General features: G+C 38.2%; 1 protein-coding gene across 2 annotated transcripts in view; it reads right to left on the bottom strand.

The window, feature by feature from the left end:
- CSMD1 (CUB and Sushi multiple domains 1) overlaps positions 1-17,954 on the bottom strand; it is a 1,270,279-nt gene that overhangs the window by 31,679 nt on the left and 1,220,646 nt on the right. For both annotated transcript variants that reach the window (XM_087775441.1, XM_087775442.1), the window contains exons 55-59: positions 17,137-17,325; positions 13,830-14,003; positions 9,878-10,060; positions 1,985-2,161; positions 830-1,009 (exon numbers count right to left, since the gene is read on the bottom strand). In XM_087775441.1, coding sequence (XP_087631567.1) covers positions 830-1,009; positions 1,985-2,161; positions 9,878-10,060; positions 13,830-14,003; positions 17,137-17,325 — 903 coding nt within the window. The remainder of the gene's footprint in view (positions 1-829; positions 1,010-1,984; positions 2,162-9,877; positions 10,061-13,829; positions 14,004-17,136; positions 17,326-17,954) is intronic.

Below are 17,954 nucleotides of genomic sequence, written 5' to 3'. Positions count from 1 at the left end.
TTAGTGGCTAAGACTCTCTAAAAATACTCTGATGTTTTCCAGCTTCTGAAAGAGTGCCCAGAATGATGAAATCTGGAATGACGAAGTTTACATTTACACATCAGTTCTTTCAACAAAGAGCACAACCATAAAATCACTGTCAGTGATTTTTACAACAGAAAATGCAGTCAATCAAATACATATGTCAAAATTTAATTAGTAGGCTAGACTTAGACATCACTTTAAAGCAGTGCTAGGTGAGTTGGCAGTTTAGGCCTTTTATAAGCAGAAGATGCCCTAGGCTGTTAAATTTACTCCCTGAGCTGCTGTAGTAGTGCTAACAATTTTCACCAGGCTACCTTATTTGCCTTTCAGTCTCAGCCCTGCTATGACCTTTATGTTAGCACTTTTAATTAGCTATTTGTGAAGCATCTTTTTGGCTATTTATGATGACTACACTACTGCAACAAGGGACTCTTATAGAAAGTTTGGTTTGCAGGATCTCTTTACAGAATTTTGGCCATCTAATCCAAGATAAAAGGGCCCTAAAAGGAAAATGGGTACTTCATTCCTAACATTTTAAACTGAGCACTCTGATAATCTTCATTGCAGAATGATTTGGTTCTACTGTAGCCATTAATGTCGTTATTCTGACTGATATTATACCACAGCATATGTGCAAAATAAATACAAATTTTACACAAATACTTATCTAAATGTTTTAGTGGCATTTGCATGTTAATTGTCCCAGAGAATGTTTTGACAATTTTTAATGTATAAAGATACTGATTAGTGAATTTCACATATAGTATCAAAAGTATCTGTAAACTATTTAAATTCAAAAGCACACCTTTGCAAATTGGTTTACTCTGGTTCCAAGTGCTGTCTTTTATACAACGCAAGGTAGATGAACTGGCAGGTTCCATCAAGTATCCTGGATTGCACTGATAGCTGACTGTCTTATTAAAGGTAAAATCATTTCCAAACTGAATGCCATTTGCTAATGCACCTGGATCTCCACAGCTGATCACTAGTGAGGAAAAGAAAAATAGGGATTTTTTTTTTTCAATAAACATGTAATGAAACATTGAACTATATATAGCTAATGTCCTTTTTTCAGACTACAAAACAAGAAAAAATTTGATCAATATATCTCACACAAAATCAAAAATGTAATCTTTAATTTCTAGTTAAAAAGTCATATTTTTGAGGCATTGCAATAGTGTTGGCCAAATATTGTGTTCCTTAAATACACTAGCTTAAGCTAGTATGCTCTAACATTACTGCAGATTGATATGTTAGTGGCAGTTTTGACAGGGCTTTTCTTTCCTTCATACTGGGATCTTTGTCACATTATGCCTAATTAATGTTGATGGTGCAATGCGATTCCAGCAGAGTAATGAAATTCCTCTTTTTTTTTTGTATCACTGTACTGATGTGCTGTGGGTCTGGTCTTGTCAGTGAGGCCACTGGTCCTTCTAGCCTTGCAGCACCCCTCTGCTCCCTGCTTGCTTTCCCTGATGGAGTAGCCCAATCTCATTGATTCCTCACTCTTGGTCCTTAGCAGAATGGTTATCAGTAAGATCTGACTCCTTTGGCTCACAAGAAAAACTGACATAGTAATGTATCCGATTAGGTAAATTAGATTTAGAACTACCAGAACTTCATCCACTGTACATAAGACACACACACAAAAAAAAAAAGTGCTAAAGGAAACTCTAGGGGAACACTTATTCTTAGGAATACTGTTGTATTTTCAATGTTGGCATTCATGAGGTAAAAAAATACACAAAAATTACCTATATATCTATCTTAAAAAGATAGTTCTGGAAACATCTAGCATGTATTAAAAGGGCATGTACCTTTAGATACCTAAAATATTCATATATTACAAGACAGATGAATGGGGAAAAATGTGTTATTTTATCTAATAAAATAATTTTCAATAGGAAGACTGGATGACTTACTACTTTAAAGCTTTAGAGGAAGAAAGTTTATTTCTGACCTGTACAGTCTGGAGCAGTGCCAGTCCATGTCCCATTAGCAGTACAATGTCTAGTAGTTAGCCCTGAAGTTTTGTAACCTTCCCAGCAGGCATAAATGACTGAGCTGGAGAATAATATTCCATCAGTGTATACTATCATACCATTGGCTGGGGTGCCAGGGTTCCCACATGATACAGCTGTAAAGAAAACGTTAAAAAAAAAATCAATATTTCCATAGGTGACTAACTGAAAAAAAAAAACCAAACAAAGTAGGTCAATAGCCCATCTTTTAAAAAAGCTATAGCAAGTTTTACTAAGAAAATGTTTTATAAGTATATTCTTGAGTTAGTATCTTATTTCTCTTTGTTAATATGATCACTTCACTTGCATTTGTGAACTGTATATTAAGAAAGAAAAACCTTGAATGTATTGAAGTCAACAACAGTGATTGTGAGTGCTTTACTGAATGCCTTTGGGTTAAAATCAGAGGGGTTGTCTCCAAGCAGGACCTTACAGTGGGCATCTGCTACCGACCCCCAAACCACAATGATAAAGCCGATGAAGCAATATTTGGGATACTAAAGCAAGCTTCTGGTCAACAGAACCTGGTTCTCTTGGGTCACTTCAACTACCCAGACATTTGCTGGAAGAACAATACAGCAGCTCGCATGTCATCCATCAAGTTCCTGGAATGTGTAGAGGACTGTTTCCTCTTACAAATGTTAGATGTGCCAAGCAGGAAGGAGGCACTACTGGACCTGCTATTCACAAACCAAGAAAACCTGCTTTGTAACATCTCGGTCAGTAACAACCTTGGCTGCCATGATCACAATATTGTGGAGTTCGGGATCTGGCTGAGCATGCTGAAGGTTAGCACCAAGACAAGGGTTCTAGATTTTAGAAGAGCAAACTTCAGCTGGCTCAGAGCTCAGTTGGGAGGGATTCCGTGGGAAGCTTCCATGGAGAATAAAGGAGCCAGTGAATGCTGGGAGTTCTTCAAGAATGCTCTCTTGGAAGCACAAAACCAGTTTATCCCCTATAAAAGAAAAGGAAGTAAGCGGAGCAAGAGGCCCCCTTGGCTCAACCACGAGCTCCTGGGTCTGCTTAAAACCAAAAGAGATGCGTACCAGAGATGGAGAAGTGGCAGATTGCCCACTGAGAACTAACTCCAAGGGCATTGCCAGAGTGTGCAGAGATGCAGTTAGAAAGGCAAAAGCTCAACTTGAATTGGAACTGGCCAAAGACGTCAAAAATAACAAGCAAGGGTTCTTTAGGTATGTAAGTTGCAAGCAGAAACAGAAGGAAAACATAGGCCCACTGTTAAACAGTAGAGGTGAATCAGTCACCAACAATGCTGAAAAGGCAGAGGTTCTTAACACCTTGTTCACCTCTGTCTTTATCAACACTGTTGGATCCCAGGCGTTGGGAACAAAAATCCAGGAGGATCCAGACATAGACCCACCATCCATGAAGAAGGAGTTAGTATGTGAATTATTACAGGAGCTTGACCCCTACAAATCGATGGGCCCTGACGCCATCCACCCGAGGGTGTTGAGAGAGCTGGCTGATGTCATTGCAGGGCCGCTCTCTATAATCTTTGAGAAGTTGTGGAGATTGGGGGATGTCCCAGAGGACTGGAGGAAGGCAAATGTTACCCCTATCTACAAGAAGGGCTCAAGGATGGATCCGGATAATTATAGGCCCATCAGTCTTACTTCAAACCCTGGGAAAGTTATGGAATGGATCCTCCTGGGGGCCATCACGAGTCAAATGAAGCACGTGATTGAGAAAAGCCAACACGGCTTCACAAAAGGCAGATCATGCCTGACAAATCTGGTAGCCTTCTATGATAAAGTGATCTGCCCGGTTGACATGGAGCGAGCAGTCGACATTGTCTACTTGGACTTCTCCAAGGCCTTCGATATGGTTCCCCACGGCCTCCTCCTGGAGAAACTGATGCATTATGGCCTGGACAAGTGGTCTGTGCGGTGGGTGAGGAATTGGCTGACGGGCTGCACCCAAAGGGTGGTGGTAAATAGCTCTTTTTCAGACTGGCAACCCATCACAAGTGGGGTCCCCCAGGGATCAATACTGGGCCCGACACTATTCAATATCTTCATAAGCGATCTGGACAACAGGATCAAGTGTAGCCTGATGAAGTTTGCAGATGACACCCAATTGAGTGGGGAAGTAGACACTCTGGAAGGGAGAGCCACCCTGCAGGATGATCTGGATAGGCTGGAAGAGTGGGCTAACATGAACCTTATGAAGTTTAACAAGGACAAGTGTAAGGTCTTGCAATTGGGAAAACATAATCCAGGAGTGCAGCACAGGCTGGGATCTACCTGGCTGGGAAGCAGCTCTGTGGAGAGGGACCTGGGGGTCCTGGTGGACAGGAAGCTCAATATGAGTGAACAGCATGCTGCTGCAGCCAAGAAGGCCAATAGGATGCTGGGTTGCATCAAAAAGGGCATCACCAGCAGAGATAAAGAAGTCGTTATCCCACTCTACTCGGCGCTTGTCAGGCCACATCTGGTATACTGTGTACAGTTCTGGTCCCCGTTATACAAAAAAGATGTGGACAGGCTGGAGGGGGTCCAGAGAAAGGCCACCAAGATGATCAAGGGTCTGGGAAGCCTGCCATATGAGGATAGGCTGAGAGAGCTGGGTTTGTTCAGCCTTGAGAAAACGAGGCTTAGAGGTGATCTCATCACCATGTACCAGTACTTAAAGGGTAGTTACAAAGAAGATGGTGACTCCCTTTTTACAAGGAGTCACATGGTGAGGACAAGGGGTAATGGGTACAAGTTACTCCCAGGGAGATTCCGATTGGACACGAGAGGTAAATTTTTCACAATAACAGTCAATCATTGGAATAATCTCCCCAGGGAAGTGGTTGACTCCACTACGCTGAAGACTACGCTACGTTTAAGACTCAGCTGGACATGGTGCTGGGCCATCTCGTCTAAGATTGTGCTAGAAAGGTTGGACCAGATGATCCTTGAGGTCCCTTCCAACCTGTTCCTATGATTCTATGATTTGGTTTGTTTTATTTTTTCAATAGCTGATTCAGATAGTTTGCACTGCTTGTAAATGTTCAACTCCACCCAATACAGTCACTGGAGAGAAGAAAGCTCATTCAGGACTTTCTGACAGAACTGTACCTCTGTTTTGTCTTTGGACACATTTTTTTTTTATTCTCTTCCTGTCTTCTGATATCTCCTCTTCCAATTGTAAAAATGCATAAATAGTAAATTATCATCTTCCTGTCCATTTTTTTTTTTGAATCAAGAAAACAACAGACATTCTGTATTGGCTTCCACATCTTTTTGACATCTGTAGCTATACATTAAGGCAATGATTATGTTTCAGCTTCATATATCCAAGATTCGACAGTGGTTTACTTTGACTATATGTTGGTTTTTTGGGAGGGTTTAGTGGATTTTGTTTTCCAGTGGACCAGCGAATCATGAGAAGGATTTGTTTGTTTGTTTTGAATTTTTCTAACTTTTCTCTAAAGCATCTTTATTTGAGCACCCCGGTAGACTGGACACTGACAAAAGCACGATAAAATTCCACTGTTGGACAGACACTACTCCTCTTCATAGGAATAAAATAAAACTATCATGGCGTTAAGAGATTAACAGGGTTAATCAAGAGTTAGGAAGAAATGTGCATCTAAATCAAACTCTTCCCTTCAATCTTCCATGGAGCATGAAGTGGTTTGTAAGTCTGGGAGACCATACTTCAACTGTTTCTGGCAGAGCTTTCAAAAGCTGGCAACTCTTTCTACTCTTCCTACAGCACAAGTAAGTGTAGTGTCTTGAGAAGTGAAATGATTTAGTCTAATACAATGATATGATCAAATATAAGTATCATAAAACTTAATGGCTTGGAATATTGTGGTGGATTAGCCTGTGGCTAACAGCCAAATGACCACCCAGCTGCTCACTCACTGTCCCCTCCTCAGCGGGAAGGACGACAAAGCTCATGGGTCGAGATGAAGACAGGGGAATTGCTTATCAATTACCATTGTGGGCAAAACAGACTCAAGATGGGGACAATTGCTTTATTTCATTACCAATTAAAATAGATTTGGATAGAGACAAAAAGACAAACATTAAAACAACACCTTTCCTCCCCTCTTTTACAGGGTTAACTTCATTCGTCACTTCAGGCTCCTCTACCTGCACCACGAGTGGTGCAGAGGAGACAGAGGATGGGGAGTTACAGTCAATACACAGCAGTTTGTCTGTGCCACTCCTTCCTCCTTAGAGAACTGGAGGAATTCCAGTCATAATCACACCCCAAGCTGCATAAAAAGAAGAATGGTCAGCAGGTCCAGGGAGGGGATTCTCTCCCTCTACTCCACTCTTGTGAGACCCTATCTGGACTACTGCATCCAGCTCTGGAGCCCCCAGCATAAGAAAGGCATGGATCTGTTAGAGTGGGTGCAGAGGAGGGCCACAAAATGATCAGAGGGCTGGAACACTTCTCCTCTGAAGAAAGGCTGAGAGAGTTGTTGTTATTCAGCCTGGAGAAGAGAAGGCTCTGGGAGACCTTATTGTGGCCTTTCAATATTTAAAGGAGGCTTATGAGAAAGATGGAAAAAGACTTTTTACCAGGCCTGTAATGACAGAGTAAGGGGTAACAGTTTTAAACTGAAAGAGGGTAGATTTAGATTGGACATAAGGAAGAAATTATTTACCATGCAGGTGGTGAGGCACTGGAACAGCTTGCCCAGCAAAGCTGTGGATGTCCCATCCCTGGAAGTGTTTAAGGTCAGGCTGGGTGGGGCTTTGAGTAACCTAATCTACTGAAAGATGTCCCTGCCCATGGCAGGGAGGTTGGACTAGATTATCTTCAAAGGTCCCTTCCAACCCAAACCATTCTATGATGCTATAATAATATTAATAAAACAAATTAAAGACCATGTGCAGGTACAACACTGAGCTGCGTTAGGAAAGTTTGGATGCATTCATTAAGGCTAAATGTATTCATGGAGTTTATGCAAAGACAACAGGTCTGCAGATGCTTAACATTTGACAAAATGATAACTTGACAGTAGCTGACCATAAAATAATCCTTAAACTTCTTATAATACTTATTTTACTTTTAACATTCCCTCATATTTGCTTAATTCAATTTATCGCATTCTGAAAGCAATGATTAAATCTTCATATTTATGTGAATCACAGAATCAAAGAATCACAGATGGTTGAGATTGGAAAGGACCTCTGGAGGTAACCTGGTCAATCAGGGCCACTGAAATTCAGTTGCCCAAGACCATACGCAGACAGCTTTTGACCGTCTCCAAGGATGGAGACTCCACCACCACTCTGGGCAACCTGTGCCAGTGCTCAGTCAGCCTCACAGGAAAAAAGTGTTTCCTGATGTTCAGACAGACTTCCTGTGTTTCAGTTTGTGCCCATTACCTCTTGTCCTGTCACTTGGCGCCTCTGAAAAGAGCCTGGCTCCATCTTCTGTGCACCTTGCCTTCAGATTTTTATATATGTTGATAAGATCCCCCCCTGAGCCTTCTCTTCCCTAGTCTGGACAGCTCCAGCTCTTTCAGCCTTTCCCCAGAGGAGAGATGCTTTAGTCCATTCATCATCTTAATGGCCCTTTGCTGGACTCTATCCAGTAAGTCCATGTCTCTCTAGTACTAAGGGGCCCAGAACTGGACCCAGCACTCCAGATGCTGCCTCACTAGTGCTGAGTAGAGGGGAAGGATCACTTTCCTCCTAAAGCAGCCTGGGATACCACTAACCTTCCCTGCAGCAAGGGCACATTGCTGATTATAGAATCATAGAATCATTTAGGTTGGAAAAGACCTTTAAGATCAGAAAGTCCAACCATAAAACTAACGCTGCCAAGTCCACCTCAACACCATGCCCCTAAGCACCACATCCACGCAACTTTTAAATACCTCCAGGGATGGAGACTCAACCACTTCCCTGGGCAGCCTGTTCCAGTACCGGACTACCCTTTCAATGAAGAAATTGCTCCTAATATCCAACCTAAACCTCCCCTGATGCAACTTGAGGCCATTTCCTCTTGTCCTATCGCGTGTTACTTGGCAGAAGAGACAGACACCCACCTCGCTACAACCTCCTTTCAGTAGTTGTAGAGAGCAATACAGTCTCCCCTCAGCCTCCTCTATTCCAGACCAAACAACTCCAGTTCCCTCAGCCGCTCCTCATAAGACTTGTGCTCTAGACCCTTCACCAACTTTGTTACCCTTCTTTGGACACCGTCCAGCACCTCAATGTCCTTCTGGTAGTGAGGGGCCCAAAACTGAACACAGTATTCGAGGTGCTGCCTCACCAGTGCTGAGTACAGGGGGACGATCACTTCCCTAGTCCTGCTGGCCAAGCTATTTCTGATACAAGCCAGGATGATGGCCACCTGGGCACACTGCTGGCTCGTATGCAGCCGGCTGTCAACCAACATCCCCAGGTCCACTAGGACCCCCAGCTGGATGGCCCACAGCATAATAGTTAGAATCTAACAGTTATAATCTAATAGTTATAGATTATAGGATTCATTAAAATAAGCACAGTTTGCTGATTAAAAATTACTCTGAGCATTACTGATGTTTGGAATAATACCTAAATGTCTTTGTTTTAGTGAAGTTTTATTCACTTTTTATGTATAAAAGTTTCAAATACTAAAGAGAATAATTGAGTATGTTGGAACTGGAACTTGTACGGGTTCCTAATCTCATCCTTATTTATACTAAACAGGAAAAAATTGAAGGAGAAGAGAAAAATGGAAAGAAAGGGGCTTTTTTCTTTGTTTTTTTTTTTTTTTTCTTTTTTCTGAAAACAGAAGATTGAAGCAAAAAGATAAAAGAAAGAAAAAACAGCAACATTTCAAACACCGCTAATTGCCACTGAGTGCTGCTGTCCTACTATACTTAATGTCTTCATGCAAGGGAAGAAGAAAGGACATTGCAAAACTTCAATTTTCTGCTGGAAATACTGATCCCATGGCCACTGCCATTTTCATACAGTTATGGTAATATCTACACTGACAGAAGATTAGTCTGTGCTGAAGAATACTGCAAAAGAACAATTGTTAGATGAGGATACTGTGATAAAATCCCTAAGTGAAAAAATGTAACAAGTTTGTTAAAAAGATTTTGTCCTATCTTCCATTTTATCATTTAGTATAGAAGACAGCAGATACTACAGAATCTGTCCACTCCAATGAATTAGATAAAGTAACTTTTCTTGGAAAATAAGGAGTAATTTTAAAACTGAATCTAAAGTCTTGCATTACTGCTTTCCAATTCCAACAGTGCATAAAAAGCATAAAAATTCTTTATTATCTTTTTTATCTTATTCATCAGTATGATTTCCAGAAATATTCTCTGTTGCATTTCTTCTGAAAGAGCTAGCATAAAAATAGTATATCTCATAAAAATTAGACTAACTTATGTGGGGATATATATATTAATTTATACTTAGTTAAGGATACAACATTATTTTATCATCTGTTCAGCCCTTGATTCATAGACATTACATAGAAATAGAAGATTTATATATTGTATTGCTAGAAGATGAATGACAGATTTATTTATCACTCCATTTTCATATCTTCAATCACAAGCATTTGTTTAATTTTACATTTAACTCGTATATCTATTCTCCATTTTCAGGCTCAATATTTGTTTAACTAGAATTATTTTCTCACAACCTTCTTATAAATATATACTCCAAAACTTTATCAGTTTGGATTTAGGTTTTCAAGCAAAACATGAACTGCTTGCAAACTCTTTTATATCAAATTTCTGCAAAGTAATAGGAAAGTATATTTCTGGCATAGAATTTCTTTTTAATTAAAGAATAAAATGTCATTAGTTAATGTCATTCAATGGTGTCATAAATGCTGATGGTGTCAATACCTACCTTCACACACAGGCTGTATACCTGACCAGGAACCATTAAGGAGGCATGTTCGTTCTGCAGATCCTCTGAGCTGATAGCCCATTTCACATGAGAAACGTAGCAGACTTTTTATTTTGAACTCATCCCCTAGTCTAGACCCATGAGCTGGTACTCCTGGATCATCACAATAGCCAGGATTATTTCCTGTAAAACACAACAGAGCAAAATTATTGACAGAGACATTATGTGCAAAGGTAGTGGTAGTGAAGATACTCCCTTGCGAATAGTACTACTAACTGCATTGTTTCTGTTATAATGAATCCATTTTCTTCCAGTGCCAGGATGTGAAACCAAAGACAAAGATGAAAATAACATGTCTTTTTAGCCTACTTCTTATCTCAGACCTATATATACCTAAACATAGAATGTGATATAAATAATAGATAAAAGATAATTGTGAACACAGGAAGCACCCCTGACATTTTTTGTCAGTTCAACAAATTTTTGTCTTTTTGACATAAATAACATTTTCTACACATTGTATTTTATTGTTCAACTTCTCTGCTAGTAATAACTTCTAATAAGAAAAATTAGATAACAGCAAGAGTGAAGAAAACCATATTCAAGTTTCTTGAGAAATATATTTGAAAACATATACCCACAGACAAGACTAAATAGTACGTGGCCCTCTGCGCCTGTCAAGAATGGAAAGGACACCACATCATTTTCCTTATCCTTTAAATTGCTATGCAAGTACTGGTTACAATTTTAGAAGCGAAAGAAGGTGCTGCAAAACAGACCTCTCAAACATGTGCTCATAGGTCTGATGAACCAGTCAATTGCCTTATCAGATAAAGTGGCTGCTACAGGAAATGCTACCCAAGATTGTCAGTATCAACAATTTATTATAAATTTTGACATAAAATTGTCTCTCTCCTAAATGCCTCTGTGGCTAAAATGTGGTTCACAGCAACATTATCCGTTATTCTCCATTTTTAAGTCATAAATCTAGACTGAATTTCTATTAAAACTGTTGTTTGGGTTTTTTTCAAAATATTCATAAAAAATTCCATGGGTTGAAGTCTGTATCTTCTTATGTAGGTTTTTCATCATAGGCACTCCTCTCAGATGAAGGACAAAATCTTGAACAAAGGAATAACGGTAGCAAAACACTGAGAAAACTCAAACCTTTATTTTAGAAATGAAAACTTTCTGAAGTCAGAAAGTATGATTATGTCTGTGGCATAAGATTTTCAGTATAGCAAGTCTGAGACAGACACTTTGGGTACAATCATGCTTCCTCATAAAAAGAGATCAAGACACAGTTCCTGAATTGAAGGCTAACTTGTGGGCTTCGGTTGTATCCACTTTGTTTAGTACTAGCTTCTTCTAGAATAGATTGCCCTTGTCACTCTGCCCTACAGCATTTGGACTTAGATTTCCTTGTCTAAATACATGCTTGTAAACAGTGTGAGTATCTTGAAGCCAGCTGGTATATTCTGTCCACATCTATACTGCTAAACTCACTCTCCAAAACAGGGTGGCTGCATCCAAAGTGGCTGTTGAGAATGATCTCCAGCACACCACCAACTTGCAAAGTATTTGTGCATTGTTTGACGGAGTTCTAGTTAGGATGGCTGAAAACCATTCTGTGGACAATTCTAAGGGCACAATGGTCTAGATGATCAAGTACTAGCATCCATGACCTATGCCCTGGCACTGTTCAATCAGCAGTCCAGATGTGGCCCCTGGATGCCATCTGCTTCCCCTTACTCCAAGACACTGCTATTTCACAGACTTTTTTGTCTGCTTAAAATGTGTGAAATTAACATGAGGGCTGTGATTCAGGCTACCACTGTCGCATGTTTACAGCATGAAACAGATATGTGGCACATACTTTAGCTTGTGAATGCAAAGACTGCAGGAATTGTTCAGGGCACAAGGATCTATGATTCTAAAATTCTGATGATGTCCCACTTTGCTTTGCAACTTTGCTCAGGGAATTATTCCAGATGAAGGACCAGATGTTTTTTCTTTGGCACACCTAGTTTTGTGTTGGAGAAAGTTTAAACTGCAGCCATGCAAGTTTATAGTCAAAGGGTATAGACAAAAGCAGTTAGCATTATGAAGGTCTAGACCCTTTTTTATTTACCAATGTAGATGACTATATATCCATTACTGAAAAATGAGTGTGAATCATCTTAAACAAAAACCTCAGCTATCACTTAACTCATAAGACACAAGTGTCCGTCATTGCAACAGGTCCCAGGTGACAACAAACCCTGAGATCATATTTATACAATCATGCATTCAAACATATATTGATATATAATAAAGAAATAAACCCCATGCAGAAACAGATGACAGGTTACAAGTGTTATATTGGGACTCTTTTTCATATCCCTTGAGTATAAAACCAATTAGCTGTCTCAGTTTTCCTGGGCACAATCATTTTTTCACTGACATTATGAATACAAATTATTCATATTGTTTTTTGAATGGAGTAATCTCCTGAATACCTAACATAGAAAATGTAGTTATTTTTATAATTCTAAATGCCTTAGAGGAATGAGACACCTTTTTAGGGTTTTTTGGCTGTTTGTTTAGGAGGTTTTGTTTGGGTTTTTTTACTTGAGTTAACAGAGAGAGATTTCTTATTTTCCTAGGGAATCACCTACTTTCAAGATGGTGTCATGTCATGTTCAAACTTAGAAAATTAAATTCTGTATCAGTAACAATGTTTTAGTTACACTAGAAATATTTTCCCCGTTGTCAGAGATGATTACAATGGTCTTTAACGTTTTAAAAATCTATGAGTCTATAAAAATACTATCATATTCATGACTGATATCTGAAGAGTCTCAATTATTAGTGATTAAAATTTCTTTCCACCAGCATGAGAAATTTCCTTGTGGTGGGAAATGTTGGGCAACAGCGCTAGAGGGCTCTGACCTTAAAAATTTCAAAGTCTTGGTGCAATCTGAGATCTGGCATTTTATACTGAATAAAAAGGTGAAAGTGACATAAATGTGGGCTTAAGATAAGCAAGAAAAGGTCACTTCTGTGTGGAAACTATCCATATGATTGTTCTGCAGAGATTCTTTTCAGGTCTAGGCATAGACACCATGATGGCAGTGAGATCTAGCGGTGTGAGAAGACTCTAAGTAAATGCTTTCCTCCTTGAGCAGAAGAGAACAAAAAAGAAACATTAGTGATTTAAATTCACTTCCTTTCCTCAGTGTTTCAAATTCTGCTCAGCATCCTTGCAGAATCAGTTTATGAATGGACCATTTTCAAAGAACACTTATTTAGAGTTTTTTCAAAGTACAGAATTTCAATACCTTACACCTATTTAAATTAGGTCAAATATGAATTGAACCACATTCAATCAGATCAGCCCAACAGTGGGCATGTCCAGGTCCTTAGGGGAAGTTATAAGAAGATTCTGTAAAGTGTAATTATGCACCAATTTTCTCATTAGGAAATTTTCTTCTGAAATCTGTCAGGTGTTTGTTTTCTTATATACTGAAACGTGTAGATTTGTTTCCCTTACAAAACTTATTAATACACTGTGGATGTTCTTAGTAGCCAATTGTCATCTGAGCTCTTGACTTCATCAAAACTGTGTAATGTTTTATGACTTCTTCATAAAAGTAAAATTTAATACATTCCATCCTTTTTAAGCAGAACTCTTCCAGGTTTTAAATACTGTTTTGTGGCTTCTATATACTGCAGTATACAACTAGAGCATCTAGCCAAGGAGTAAAGTTATGAAGTAATGACAAAGAGAATGAGACCATATATAAGAATATTTCAATAAATGGCTATAATTCAGCTGAGTGGCTATTGGTGAAATTAAAATATACTTGGAAAAGAAACAGAACAAATATCTGATTGTAGTTAAAAATTGCTTGAGAATAGCCTTATTCATGTAATTACAATGTGACATTCAGATGATGGTTGGTACAAGTACCTGAACAGTGAGGGAGAGTCCCACTCCAGTGGCTATCTTCTTGGCACTCCCTAGTAGAATTTCCTATGAGCCTTCGACCCGCTATGCAGGAATAGTGAATTATGGATCCGTATGTAAATTTGTCTCCTGAAAGAACTGCATTGGCAGGTACCCCAGGATGTCCACAAGAAATGGCTAACAGAGGAAAGAGCACAATATTATAAGATATTTTCATGGCACAGAAAAAAAAAACTTATTATAACCTTTACATACAAGGCTGGTTCCACACAACATAAACTTCTGTCTGGATTTCAACTCCTTCATATCTTCAGTTTTGCTGTTGCTATATATGATTTACTGGTCATTTGTAAGATTAAACATAAAATTACATGTAAAACTAACCCATCCAGTTTAGCCTTTCCCTGAAAATATACAGAGCTCTCTTTCCTCATTCGTTTCCGTTCACTGTCCTTCCCTACAAATAATACACATTATCTCTGTTAAGGTTGGAAAGAAGAAACAAATTAAGATTGATGTTGCAATATGCTTATATGTTACAGATATTGTAATGGTAAGTAGCTGTATCATATCTGTAAAATAACTAGATGCAGTTTAGACAGTACAGAGAAATAAAAAAACTTCATCTCTAGTATTATTATAGCAATGTGTTGCACTAAAGTGAGCAAGAGGAAAATGGATTACTGATCATTTTTGTAAATTATGAATCATATTTATGCTTAAGTTAATGTGTACACTTTGAGAAAAAATTCAGATAAATAATTTTGGTACAGAATAATTTGCAAACAAGTAGTTCAGATCTGTTATATGTGGAAACATAAGTCATCTTAAGGAGAACTAGAAATCAAATTCTGAATGTTTTTTATGTAAATCTTTGGTCATGTAGTAGAGAAAGAAAAGTCAAAGAAAAGAAATTTTTCATTACTTCAGTAAACAGTCACACAAACAGGCAACAATTAAGCAGAGCAGTTGAACTTGAGCAGCTTTATGAGTTACTTGAGTGAATGATCTATGGGTCAAATATATTTTTAGAAAGAAAAAAGGCTGTTATTCTGATGACTATTACTCCTGACAGACATCAAAATTATTTGTGTTATACTGGGTCCCATGATAATGTCAAACTGACCACACAGTGGATTTCTGCCAAAAGGCACGGTCCTGACCACCACTCTTTCACTGCTCTGTGTTTCTCTTGCTTTCCTTGGGCTGGCTTAAGCATTCATATAGCAAATGGTAAACCAAATCAGGACACTGATCTGGCTGAACAGTAGTCCCACAGAAAAAAACAGTGTTTGGTTTTCAGCCAGATCAGCTGCCTTAATGAGCTTGCTTCAGTACCATGCAAATGCTAGTACTGCTACAATTCTGGAAGGAGCTGCAGTGGGTGATCAGAGGTTTTGGAAAAAAATGATACATAGGTCACCTTAATGTGGCTGTATAATATTTTGTAGCGAGTAGAATGAAATTTTCCCAGTTTATGAAGAAGAAAAGAATCATCCATTTTTAAGCAATGACATTCATAGGTATTGTCTTGCATGTAAAAGAGCAGTGTGTTTCTATTTTTTACTCTTGAACTAGGATTGTTCATGGTAAATATTGCGTTCACTTTGGGTTCAAAATTTATCTCACCTGCCTCTCCAAGCACTTTGCCCTATATCACCAAAAGCAATCTTACACTTGAAAAAAAGAGATTATCACTGATAACCTTTGAAAATTAAATCTCTCTCACAGTACTTGAAAAGACTCTGAGTGACTTCACCTGTGAATAGATAAACAGATCTTTCTCATAGAAAGAGCCTATTCATTTCACTGAGTTTTTCTTAGGGGAAAGAATGTTAAATTTGTCCTGGTGATATTTAGGATTCAGATAGTGTTTCAGTCCATCAGCAGCAAATTAGCAGCAGCTAATCCAGTAGGTGATTGAGGAATGTAGGCACCTCCCAGGCTCATTTGAAAGTTCCCTTGGCCTCAATCAATAGTCCCCAGAGCAAGGTCAGGAATTCCTGTTCTGAGGGGATGGACACCTACAACTTTCCTCGAGTTCTGCCTAAAAGCAGAAAGCCATGTAAATGCTACCAAATTTCCGAAACACTTGATGCGGAAAGATGGGTAGCTATTCTAGGTGATTTAGATTCCCCATCCTCTTCTGCCCCTTGCATCAGGAGTGTCCCTTCACACTGAAATCCCAGTCCTGGAAGTAGGAAGGGATCACCAAGAGAATTGGACTTTCATAATGGTTTTTCTAAGAAACAAAAAGTAAGGCACATGCTTGCATCACTAAAATATTCTTGCCAAATGAACAATTTTATGCAGGTATTTTGTATTTAAAATGTTGTATTTTGCTTAATTATTTTATTATTGAAATGTGAGTAAACCCAATTTTCAGATTATAGCTCTCATTGACAGATTGAAAGCATAGATCGTTGTGAAAATCAAAACAAAACTGCTTGGGTCATGTGGATAGATACATAGTAGCAAGAAGAAAGCAAGCATAAAAAAGAAACAAATTAATTAACCTAGTTACATTTATTGGTCTGATTGGTATATAAATGTAAATTCATAAAATAAATCATTTAAGTAAACAATCACAATTCTGTAAAGCAAAAACTTTAAAATAATGTGTTTGCAAATTAAAGTATACTTTTATTTCATTTATTATTTCTATAATTGCATTGTAATTCAGAAATCTAATGTCAGAAAATTAATAGTGGTCAGAGAAGAAAAATATCTCAATGCAAAATGAAAGTCAGCCAAACTGTTATTTTCTGGAGATCTGAAGCTCACTGAATTGATTATAGGAAACACCAGACTTCCTCTTTCTCTCAGGAAAAAAGGATGGACAAAGTATGAAGTGATGCTATGAGAAGACCCTCTTGAGCAAAATTTTCCTATACAACATTTCATAAGTTTGTTCTCACGTACACACTTCAATACCTCTGTAAAACAATTCTGAGATAGGCATTAATGGTCTTAGACTATCAATCTAAATGATAACATATAAATAATCATTTTAGATTTCCCTGGCCATTTTCAGATATCTTAACAATATACCAAAAGGGGAAATTAATCTTAACTTTCTGGCATTTGAAATAACAGGTCCACAGTTCCCTCTAAACCCATTTTTAATAATGACAAGTTTTATGACATCTTGCCTTAATGTTTTCTTGCTGAGCTGTACAATTTGCAATACATTGATCCTAAAGTCAGGTTTTGTTCCTCAATAGATGACTGCACTTTTTTTTTTTTTTTCTATCATGACTAAAAATCATGCACCATTCTTTAATGTTAGTCCAACTGAATGAATACTTACACAAACACTTTGGTAGTGATCTATCCCATAAGCCATTAGCTTTACAGGTCAAAGCAGATGACCCCAGCAGATAAAAGCCCTTCTTGCAATGGTATGCCACACTTGTTCCGTATTTGAAACTTTCAGGATAATTCTGCTGTCCATGCCGAATTGCATTTTCCACAAAGCCAGGATCAGAACAGTTCACCACTGTAAGACAAACAGTGTTCATCACTGGTGCATAATAGCAATGTCATAGATAGTGTAACAGTCATTTCCTTGTTACTTCACTAGCAGCCCATGACTGTGGTCCATTTGATATCCTTTGTGGTTTTTATTTGACTTAAATATCAGATATGTTGACTCCTAAGTAAGTCTCCTAAGATCTTTTTACTTTGAAAATAATACTATGATTTTACCCTAGTTCTTGTAACGGTCTTGGACGTACAAGTAGTTTGAAGATAAAAGAGAAATTGGAGGAATTTTGTATCGTTCTCTTGGTAGGCTTACTTTGGTCTTTTATGTAATTTTTATGTGAAGGAAACCAAATTAAAATTAAACCAGTACATAGTTTAAATAGCACTTTAGCATATTTATTTTTTAATTTCCTGTAATCATAAAAATTGCTTCTGACATTAACAAGAACATTTTCTGTTATTAATGTGTAGAACAGAAGAAGGAAGATGGTGAAAAATCAAATATTTGATAGTGGAGCAGGAGTGAGGGTAAGCACCAAAAAGCATGAAGTTATTTTTCAGATAGCAGTTAAAACCCTAAAAAATTATGGGTTTTGTCATGACTGTTTAGTTTTTATATAAGGTATATCCACCCTCCCCAAT

Source organism: Nipponia nippon, unplaced genomic scaffold (genome assembly GCF_047370975.1).
Source record: "Nipponia nippon isolate SJK-2023a ecotype South Korea unplaced genomic scaffold, ASM4737097v1 scaffold_4, whole genome shotgun sequence".
NCBI lineage: Eukaryota > Metazoa > Chordata > Aves > Pelecaniformes > Threskiornithidae > Nipponia > Nipponia nippon.
Note: the sequence above shows the minus strand (reverse complement) of the source record. Positions and strands in the feature narration are given on the sequence as shown.